Consider the following 11884-nt stretch of genomic DNA (forward strand, 5'->3'; position numbering starts at 1 on the left):
AGGCTTAATTAAAAGGAAAAAACAAAAACCTGCAGACAATAGGCCCTCCATGGAATGAGTTTGACACCACTGCTCAACAGCATTTGTTTTGTTTTCAGAAAAAAATGCAGTTTTTGGTCACGTTCCCCTTCTCTGATTTTGCATGCATCAACTAACGGTCCAGTGCCACATCGACTATGCCGGCAGGCACCAGATTTCTATAAAACATGTGGTTAGCTGATATGTAAAATATCTATCCAGGCGTTCTAAGATCGGGCATGTGTCAGCAACACCTGGGCAGAGGAACGCACCCATTGACAACCAGCACATTACATAATAAACTTTGAACTTAGATCACACTGCTGGGTTCTGTGTGTAATACTTCATTTGTGTCACCAGGTGGGGCTAAAATCATTGTCAATATGACCATTTTAACCTATACCAGTGTAGCTGCCAATTACATTTTCTAAATTAAACATTGACAACAAAGAGAGCAATACAATATTTAATGAGGGCAGAAAGTGTAAGGAGTACATTAGCACAGTGAAACAATCAGTCAAAGCTAAACAAAGACAATGCCCGAGTACATAGTTCCATCTATTTCCCTTCGTTTTATAAGAGAGCCTCCTATAAAATATAAATTATGTTTTAGGAGCACAGTGCTCTGAGACAAAGACATTCACTCACTTTTCAAATTACTACCCAGTCCCCTTCCTATTCAATTTGTCATTTTCTGAAGTTTTCACCACAGGTCAGATGTGTCAATCAAGTAAAACGGTTTCGTTGTCCTTGATGTGCAGATAGAAGATTGATTCTCCTCAGGGCATGAGAAATTGATTCATATTACAAAAATAAGCCTTAAAAGGACAGGGAAGCAATGATCTGACCCCTTAATCGTCTCACTTTGCTAGTCGTCTTCTATACAGATCAAGAGAGAGAATTAGGCCTACCAATACCTCAGATCAAAATGATAGTGGTTGAATAAAATCAGCTGAGCAGACATAAAACACATAATTTACACATGTCTAAAACAAGTAGACAATGACCCAGCTTGACCAATAAGAGTTAGCGAGGCCTGTTGGCACAGGCATAATGTCTCTCCACAGTATTTCTCTACCAACTGATACAGGACTGTGTCCATCTCTTCCTTTGTGTGGAGATGCAGGATAGACATTCTAGCGCCGACGGAAGGCGCGGGAGATTCTCCATGCGTTGGGCTCCTCGTAGCGGTTATAGAGGGGCTCGAGGCGCTGCTGCTTCTTCTGTTTGCTGAGGCGTGTGGGGTCGGAGACTTTGAAGAAGGCCGGCGAGAACTCTACCAGCCAGCGTGGGTCAATGGTGGTCACTTCCCTCATGTACTCTTTCGTGGTCAGCACCAGCTCGTGGTACACCACCCTATGGGGCAAGAGGATAAGGATGTCCAAGATGTCTCAGTAACAGTTGACATTCAATGTAAAACTAGTGACTAATCCTTTAGTCCCCATGGTAATCAGAAAGGAGAGTTGACTCACCACTCAGGCTGGCGGTTGAACAGGGCACTGGAGGGGTGGATGTACACCACCTGCTGGTCAATGAGGGTACGGTAGCCTTCCTGGGGATCCTTTTTGGCTGCGTTCCGGAAGAAACCACTGCAGATGGCCTTCTGTACACGCACTGTGGCCTTTCCACAAGTCACCACGTCCAGTTTATGTCTGAAAACAGGTCAAAAAGGGTTTGGATTTGTGTGAGAAGATGTCATGTGAGGTGGCTTGGTCAGACGTACAATTAACTCCATTGTCGAATGGATAGTGGGTCCTACCTGTCCATGATACCCAACATCTGTTTGCGGATGTCCTGGGCTCTGCGCAAGGAGCGGGCCTGGATGAAGTTCTCATAGCACCAAGGGTTGGAGAACTTGTTGTTCTTCCAGGAGTTATAGACAGCCAGCAGGGTAAGGTGGTCTCCTTCGGCTTGGTGGAACTTGGCCTTCTTCTGGTCAGCCAGGGCCTGCTTGTCCTGAGACACAGAGAATAAAACCAAATGGTAAACAATGGCACACTGTAGAACTGCCTCAGTGAGTTCTCCACCCATAACGGTAAACCTCAACAGTAACCTGTGCTGCAAAGAAAAAATCTAATCAGGATTCCCAGAGGAGTGAGAACCCTATTTAAGTGTTTATGAGTCCTGTGATTTGCTGTACCTTGGGCCTGTAGAAGACGTTCTGCACAGACAGCATGGAGACGATGGTGAGCATCTCCTCACTGCAGCCCAGGTGGACGGACATGATCAGCATCTTACACAGCATGGGCTCCAGAGGGAACTCGGCCATCTGACAGAGAAAGGAGGAAAGGATTCATTAGTTAGTCATGAATCCTCACTTTCACTTTTCTTAACAATCGTCTCCGTTTTTTTTTTAACTCTAACCTCAATCTTACCCTGCGTCCAAGGCGAGTAAGCAACCCTTCATCGTCCAGAGACCCCAGAGTGTAGAGCTGCTCCATGGCCGTGATCAGCGTCTCCATGGGTGGCGCATCCATGAAGTCAAACGACAGCAGGTCATTGATGCCCATAGCCTGAAGGAAGTAAGGAGAGAGGGAGGTGAGAGGGTGACACCAGATGAGTAGGTCTGCACAGACAAGTGTGTGTGTGTGTGTATATTGCCACTTTTGTTACTGTGTGCATACCTTGAGAGACAGCACAGTGCTGGCCAAGTTAGTTCTCTGGATCTCAGGCACGTTGGTGGTGAGCATCTCGTCTCTGTAGGCTCTCTCTGTGTACAGCCTGTAGGTCTTCCCTGGACCAGTTCTTCCAGCTCTTCCAGCCCGCTGCTTGGCTTGGGCCTAACAGAGAAGATGCATTGAACAGAGAGGTTACATTGATGCCCTTAGTATACTAAATCCTAATTGCAAGGTACGCAAAGGGATTTAGACAGGCCGAGGGGTTACAATGTGGGAAACATTTAGAATAGGAATTGAGTGATTAACCGGCCTACCTGTGAGATGGGGGTCACCACCAGCTGGTCGATACCAGTCTTGGAGTTGTACACCTTTTGCTTCACAAAGCCTGGGTCCACCACATAGTAGATACCGTCGATGGTCAGAGACGTCTCAGCAATGTTAGTGGCAATGACAACCTTTCTGCTGCCGGGGGGAGCAGGGTCAAATATACGGGTCTGCATCTCGCTGGGCAGGGCAGAGTACACCGGTAGGATGATGAGTTCAGGCACTTCAGGTCCCAGTGACTTCATCCGTTCATACAAGATCTCACAAGCTGTGTCGATCTCCTCCTGGCCCGTCAGAAACACCAGGACATCACCTGCAAAGAAGGAGCAAGAGAGGACAAAGAGAAGATTGATATCTGTTGACAATCAAGGTTGAATCTCAACCTGACATTTTAGAGCAATGGATTTTCACTTAGGTCAACGACTTTGAATTACAGTTTGACTCTAGACCGGATATAAAAACGTTAAAACCGTACCTGGGGGCTCAGTCAGGTGGATCTGCATGACGGTAATGAGACTGGCATCCAGGTAGTCTGTCTCCGGTTCTTTGGTGTAGAGCACCTCCACTGGATAGGTACGCCCTGGGATGGTGAAGATGGGCGCTTCGTAGAAGTACTGAGAGAACTTGACGGCATCAAGTGTGGCCGAAGTCACAATGAGCTTCATGTCCGTGCGTTTCTGCACCGTCTGAAAGAAGGAGAGGAGACGGGTTTGTGTCTCCTTGACATAGAGATGTTTAGAGCCTCAAGTCAAGGCGAAACAAGGCCCTGGTATACCTTCTTGAGCAGACCGAAGAGTACGTCGGTATGGATGGTCCTCTCGTGGGCCTCATCCAACATGATGATGGCGTACTGGCCAAGGTCCGGATCTATCAGACACTCTCTCAGCAACATACCGTCTGTCATGTACTTAATCACTGTCTCAGGGCTGGTGCAGTCCTCAAAACGAATGGTGTATCCAACCTGGAGCAGATGAACGAAGATAGAAATCACTAAAATCAGCATTGTTCTGCGATCAGATGTGTTAGACATCGCCTCATGGGCACATGTGTTAAGATATACGCAGTGTGGAGCGATCACTCACCTCCTGGCCGAGACAGCAACCGTACTCTTCAGAGACTCTCTTGGCCACGGACATGGCTGCCACACGACGGGGCTGAGTGCAGCCGATCTTCCCCCGAGTGGTGTAGCCTGCCTCGGCCAGGTACTGAGTGATCTGGGTGGTTTTCCCAGAGCCAGTCTCTCCAATAACAATCAGGATCTGGTTATCGTGGACAGCCTGTAATAGTGGAGTACAGCGGTGAGCAAAATCAGATTGCAGGAAACGTTTAAAAACGGTTGATGTTGATAACAGATGGTAACTGTTGCACAAACCTGTATGAGCTGTTCTTTCAGCTTGTAGATGGGCAGGCTCTCTCTCTGCTCCAGGATGGACATCGCTGTCTTTTTGCCATAAGAGGCTTTGTTGCCCCCAAAGGCATGTTTCTTCCACTCCGGGATGTCAGTTGGCATCATGCCGATGCCTCTCATGTTAGCTGCAATCTGTCTCCCATCAACTGTGTAAGAGGTTGTGTGTTTAATAGAGATGAACTTGCACGATATTTAAAGTAACTGTCCAGTGAAAATTGTACTTTTAAAAGTTAATATTCTGTTAACTCATATCAACATAAATGTTGTTAAAACCTGTTGTGGATAGGGGGCAGTATTTTCACGTCCGGATAAAAAAACATACCCGATTTAATCTGGTTACTACTCTTGCCCAGAAACGAGAATATGCATATAATTAGTAGATTTGGATAGAAAACACCTTAAAGTTTCTAAAACGGTTTGAATGGTGTCTGTGAGTATAACAGAACTCATATGGCATGCAAAAACCTGAGAAGATTCCATACAGGAAGTGGCCTGTCTGACAATTTGTTGTCCTTCTGTTGCATCTCTATCGAAATTACAGTATCTGTGCTGTTACGTGACACTTTCTAAGGCTTCCATTGGCTCTCTAAAGTCGCCAGAAAGTGCAATGGGGTGTCTGCTGTCTCTGGGCAAAGAACAGCAGCAGAATTTGTAAGTGGTCTGCCTGGGGACAGTGAGACTGGAGATGCGCGTTCACGAGACCTCGCCATTTTTTCTTTCTCTCTTTGAATGAATACAACGTTGTCCGGTTGGAATATTATCGCTATTTTACGAGAAAAATAGCATAAAAATTGATTTTAAACAGCGTTTGACATGCTTCTAAGTACGGTAATGGAATATTTAAAAAAAAAAATGTCACGAAATGTGCTCGCGCGTTACACTTTGGATAGTGACCTGAACGCACAAACAAAACGGAGGTATTTGGATATAGCTATGGATTATTTGGAACCAAAACAACATTTGTTGTTGAAGTAGAAGTCCTGGGAGTGCATTCTGACGAAGAACAGCAAAGGTACTCCAATTTTACTAATAGTAATTCTGAGTTTAGGTTGCCCCGACGTTGGCGGGTGTCTGAATAGCTAGCCTGTGATGGCTGAGCTATGTACTCAGAATATTGCAAAATGTGCTTTCGCCGAAAAGCTATTTTAAAATCTGACATAGCGATTGCATAAAGGAATTCTGCATCTATAATTCTTAAAATAATTGTTATGTATTTTGTCAACGTTTATCATGAGTAATTTAGTAAATTCACCGGAAGTTTTCGGTGGGTATGCTAGTTCTGAACATCACATGCTAATGTAAAAAGCTGTTTTTTGATATAAATATGAACTTGATTGAACAAAACATGCATGTATTGTATAACATAATGTCCTAGGAGTGTCATCTGATGAAGATCAAGGGTTAGTGCTGCATTTAGCTGTGGTTTGGGTTTTTGTGACATATATGCTTGCTTTGAAAATGGCTGTGTGACTATTTTTGGCTGGGTACTCTCCTGACATAATCTAATGTTTTGCTTTCGCTGTAAAGCCTTTTTGAAATCGGACAATGTGGTTGGATTAACGAGAGTCTTATCTTTCAAATGGTGTAAAATAGTCATATGTTTGAGAAATTGAAGTTATAGCATTTTTAAGGTTTTTGTATTTCGCGCCACGCTCTACCATTGGATATTTGGCGAGGCGTTCCGCTAGCGGAACGTCTGTCCTCAACAGGTTTTAACTCCTCCTACACAAAAATTCAATCTCAAACAGACCGTTTCAAAATTGCTTGCCATTTCCTTATAGAGAATGTCATACTCCTTAGGAGGATGAGCTGGCCAATCAGTGGTCTAAAGGAGGATGAGCTAGCCAATCAGCAGTCTACTTGATTGAATATTTCTAATGACCGGTATACACCCGCACCATTCCAACACAGAAAAGCTGCTTTTTAACATATGTAATAAAAACTGGGAAGAAAAACTATTTCACTCATATTGTAAGTAATTCCAGGTCAAATTTCATAGAAATCTGGAAACACTGGACATTCACTTTAACATCCATCCCTTCAGATGACCAGTCTAGGGCCCTGGCAGGTACCACCCTGGGTCATGTAGGACACGGCAAACTACAGCAGGCCACTCTATCCGGCCTGTTAGGATGCTAAAGGAAAGCAGATAACCATCTCCAGCCCTGCTAACCCTGAGGGCTACTGCTGCTACACTGGAGGAAGCCTGACGTAGGCGGTGGTGGCTCAGACCGGACTGTGTTTTGGATTACTGTATGCTTCCACACTGACTTACCGTCAGGCAGGGGGTCAACCCAGTGTTTGTTCAGGCCCATGGGGATGGAGTCCATCTCGGCCTCTCGCTGACACTGCTTCACTTCCCTCCTCTCCTTAGCCAAAGCACTCTGCATCATGGCTGCCTGGGACAGCGAGCCGTCTGGATTCTGACAGAGGGAAACAGAGAGGGCTGCATTGGTTCACACTACTAAAAAAGGATGAAAACAGTCAAACAAAATTGCCTTGAAAGTAGGAACATACCTTGACAATCTTGACAGGGCTCATGTCCATACTCTGTTTAGTGTGTCCTCTCAGGAACGGAGGCTCCTCCTCCACCAGCTCAATCTCCAGGTCTTCATCTGAAGGAAAGACACGGATATAATCAGAACCCAACACACCGATGCCAATCTCAGCCGACACCGGTTTTCTATACACAATAACAAAAGTCATGTTTTACCTTCTTCGTCATCTACTTTGGGGAGGATACCGGTCTCCTCATCAAAGTCAGGGAACTCCTCTTTAGAAAGAACATTAGCAGCAATCATCTGAGGGCAGAGAATAAAAAAAAAGAGCACGATTAGATCAAAATGACATTAAAACAACAGCCACGATGTCTTGATAAGCTACGCGTGTATACATACCTGTTTGATCTCCCACTTCTCGGGGTCAGATATCTTGGTCAGCCTCTTGCGCTCCAGTGTGTCGTCCTCCAACTCAGGGGCGTGGCCCAAGTTGAGGTTGGTTGGGCGGTCGGGGTTCCTCATGATTTTCTCCTCCTCACCATCAGGGCCCTGGTTCCTCCTCCGGTTGGGGTTCAGGTCCTCCCCCGTTTCCTGGTCTACATCCTGGCAACCAAGAGGGGAACAAGTGTTTCAATAATTCAGAAATGTCTTTCATAGTCCTTTCCAAAAAGTTTCACATTTTTGCCCACATGATTAGCAGAGCTTCTTGAGAGATGAGATGAAACCACATCACTCCCTATACAATCACATTGGCTTCATATAGTAAAACACACCCATAGGACCGCAGGCCTTGGCTTCATTCCCGCCTCACCTTCATACTGAGACTGGTCTTGGAGCCAGTGAAGGACAGCACCTTGATCTTGACCCTTTGACCTTTCTGGACCACATCAGCCACATTGGCAACACGTCCCTCTCTGCGCAGCTCGGAGATGTGGACCAAGCCCTCCCAGCGTTTCCTACAATGCGAAACAAATAAGGCTTTCAACACTGGCCACTCAAAAGCAAACCAAGTTCAAACACAAACTAGGCTCATTACTATTGAACCAATGACCTTTGACATAGCATTAACCCAACTAATTTACTGACCTCAGCCCTTCCAGTTGCACGAAGCAGCCAAACTGCATGATGCTGGTGATTTTGCCATTGAAGATGTCCCCCACAGTAGGCTCCTCTGGTGGAGGGCGATCCACGTGTTTGTCCTTCCACCGGTCAGAGCCTTCCTTTGTGTCCCTGTCTCGGTCTCTGTGGGGGCTGGGGGTGCGACTGCGCTCACTCCAGCGAGACGCACGTTTCTTACCACGGTCGCGGTCCCTCTCACGGTCTCTCTCTCTCTGACGGTCCCTGTCCCTAGAGCGAGATCTAGAGCGTGAGCGGGACCGAGAACGGTGACGCCGCCTCCTGTCCCGGTCTCGGCTCCGACTTCTGCTGTGCCTCCTCTTTTTGTCCGACCTGAGAAATATAAAACAGGTCACATAAGAGCTACAACCTATGTAACAAATGAGAAAAACGTTGCACTTGAAACCAGTAAGAATTTTACTGGTGAAAGCCCTTTACCTACCTGCTCTTGCTCTTTGAGTCTGATCTGCTCACACTGGGCATGAACATCTCCAACTCCTTCATGGCAGCGTCGGCGATCTTCACATCGTCTTCATCCAATATGGCCTTGGGGGAGGGGGTCCGAAACGGTAGGCCAAATGTCAGCAGGTCAAAGTCAACCACAAAGTATAGCCTATACTATACATTTCACCTGCGAATGAACTAGGTTATAACAACAAAACGTACCTTGGGAGCAGGATCGTCTGGCCTGCACAATGCAGGAAACAATTCCTTCAGTTTGTCCTTGTCACTCTTCTGCTTGACCACAGGTTCAAAGGCTAAAATCACAGAGTAAAGGGTCAGCAACTCAGCATATAATCAAGTCCACAACATTGTAATAATAGCACACGCACTGAGTGTACAACACATTAAGGACAGCTGCCCTTTCCATGACGTAGACTGATCAGGTGAATCCAGGTGAAAGCTATGATCCCTTACTGATGTCACTTGTTAAATCCACTTCAAATCAGTGTAGATTAACGGGAGGAGACATGTTAAAGATGGATTTTTAAGCTTTGAGACAATTGAGACATGGATTGTGTATTTGTGCCATTCAGAGGGTGACTGGGCAAGACAAAATATTTAAGTGTATTTGAACAGGGTATGGTAGTAGGTGTGAGGTGTACCGGCTTGTGTCAACTGCAACGCTGCTAGGTTTTTAATGAACAACAGTTTCCCGCGTGTTTTAAGAATAGTCCACCACCCAAAGTTCATCCAGCCAACTTGACAACTGTGGGAAGCATTGGAGTCAACATGGGCCAGCATCCCTGTGGAATGCTTGACACCTTGAAGACTCCACGCCCTGACGAATTGAGGCTGTTCTGAGGGTGAGGTGTAACTCAATATCAGGAAGGTTCTCTTAATGTTTTGTACACCGAGTGCACATAGCACAAATTGTAAAGGTATGGGCTAAGTGAAAAGCACACATCACATCAGAGGATACAGGTGGAATACAGCTCACATACCTTTGCTTGTAGACGCCTTTGGTGGAGGCCGCATCGTTTGAATAAGTCTGAGCAAATTGCCGACGAGTGAATCCTGAAAGATGGAAAATAAATGTTATGTCTTCATATCAGATCCATAAAGAACCATCTAGATCAGGGGTCTCCAACAGGTCGATCGCCAGCTACCAGTAGCTCACAGCCCAACTATGAGTAGCTCGTCAAACAATTCTGAAAGTAGAAGCAATTTTCACGTGTTCCACCGCAAAACTGACATAAACAAATCTCACAAGTATCAAACACCGTAAGCTCCCAGCTACTATCTAATCAACGCAACACTGACATTATCCCACCCCTGGTTAGCCACTACCGGCTTAAAAAGCCAAATCTAACACAATATCTACCAATTAATATCCAGCAATATTGCCCGTCTGTCTGTGTGGTGCATGCATTTGTCTATCACTCTGTGTGTAGCCAGTTGATGTGGGTTGACAGAAATACTTCCCCAAAGTCTTCACAATTAACTGTTAACTGCAAAGTCGACTTACCTGGCAGATGTATACCCCCAAACTTACCGTTCAAAAGTTTGGGGTCACTTAGAAATGTTGTTGATTTTGAAAGAAAAGCACGTTTTCTGTCCATTAAAATAACATCAAATTGTTCAGAAACACAGTGTAGACATCGTTAATGTTGTAAAAGACTATTGTAGCTGGAAACGGCTGATTTTTTATGGAATATCTACATAGACGTACAGAGGCCCATTATCAGCAACCATCACTCCTGTGTTCCAATGGCAAAATGGTTTTCTAATGATCAATTAGCCTTTTAAAAATGATAAACTTGGATTAGCTAACAACGTGCCATTGGAACACAGGAGTGATGGTTGCTGATAATGGGCCGCTGTACGCCTATGTAGATATTCCATTAAAAATCCGCTGTTTCCAGGTACAATAGTCATTTACAACATTAACAAGGTTTACACTGAATTTCTGATCAATTTGATGTTATTTTAATGGACAATTTTTAGCTTTTCTTTCAAAAACAAGGACATTTCTAAGTGGCCCCAAACTTTTGAACGGTAGTGTATATCATTTGTATGGCAGAAGTATATCATGAGTAAGCATATTATTTGTATCTATATCTTATTACTTGCAAACTTTGCCATGAAATGAGCAGCAGCTGTACAGAACCATCACTAGACCGGCACAGATGGCACATTCCTTACTTGCTAGATGCGCAATTAAAGGGCCAGATGCTCAATTAAAGTGGAATTACAAACAAAAATCTGACCTAAAACATTACTTAAGCATTGATATGGACTCAGAACATTCAATGTTCTTGATTCTCAATTGTACTTCTGAGATTTAAATAAAAAAAACGAATCGCAGATTTTGTAGAGTTGTTTATTAACCATTCATTTACCAGGTATATTGACAGAAAACATAGTGCACTACCTTCTCTTGTATACTAAGGACCAGGGGAGAGAAGAATGTGTCGATTTGAAAGCTGGAGAAAAAAATGAGTACCTCTCATTGTTGAAAAGGTTGGAGACCCCTGCTCTAGATAGCTACAGTACTGTTGTATCGCAGTAGATAGGACGTCTGTACTTACTGTGAATTCTGCTCCATTTTTCAGCAGAAGTGATTTGAAGCCATCAAACGTTGGTTGCTTTTCAGCAAGGCTGATGACAAACTCAGCTGTAAACCAGCAAAGAAAATAACCACATTAGCCAAGTAACGTTAACTAGTCCTAAACATTTCGAGTGTAGCTTTGATTTGCTCGCTAAGATGGCTACTATAGCATGTCAGCTAGGGGCAGCGAGAAAGTTCGCATCGTTGTTAGTAACGTTAGCTGACTAAACTCAACTCCACGGTTTACTAGTTAGTTAGTTAACTTAGCTACGCTGGTGAAATCATTAGCTAGTTTAATAGCTAGCTGGTTTACCCGGGCAGATAACAACCTGACTGGACAGATGATCTCGAGTTGCTGCTAGCTAACGCGTGTAGCTAACGCATGTATTGCCAACAAACACATTTTATATTGAAAGTTCACTTTCAGTTTTACATACCTAGATCTTTATCACTTATCCCCAAATGGTTGTCGAGTTCTGTGCACACTTTGGATACCAACGAGAGGTATTCCAGTTGTTCTAGCTCGTTATCGCCGATGTGTGACATTATCCAAGAGACTGTTTTGTGTTCAGAAGAAAACAGCAGCATTCATTTTTTTTGGTAAGTGTCTCGTCAGCAACACTAAAAAAGTACTTCCGGGTCACTGACGTTTGGAATGTGCCAAATAAAAGTCCCCAATACTTCTCTGAACATGAACAATTATTCATATTTGCTCATATTTAAGTGACATTTGATTTAAATGGGGGTTTTAAAACATGCCCCAAGGTCAAATAAATGCCTCCAATGCAAATAACTGTGCATGAAATATAATAATATATTGTATTCCCTACAAACCTTTTACATAGCCACC

General features: G+C 44.4%; 1 protein-coding gene across 1 annotated transcript; it reads right to left on the bottom strand.

The window, feature by feature from the left end:
* Window positions 1-468: 468 nt before the first annotated feature.
* On the bottom strand, window positions 469-11627 carry dhx8 (DEAH (Asp-Glu-Ala-His) box polypeptide 8). Its single transcript, NM_001140689.1, is given in 6 exon segments — window positions 469-1276; window positions 8442-8528; window positions 8649-8740; window positions 9428-9500; window positions 11015-11100; window positions 11472-11627. Coding segments are annotated over 6 exon segments (771 nt in total). The 5' UTR covers window positions 11623-11627; the 3' UTR covers window positions 469-994.
* Window positions 11628-11884: the final 257 nt, after the last annotated feature.

Source organism: Salmo salar, chromosome 19, assembly GCF_965601325.2.
Source record: "Salmo salar chromosome 19, fSalSal1, whole genome shotgun sequence".
NCBI lineage: Eukaryota > Metazoa > Chordata > Actinopteri > Salmoniformes > Salmonidae > Salmo > Salmo salar.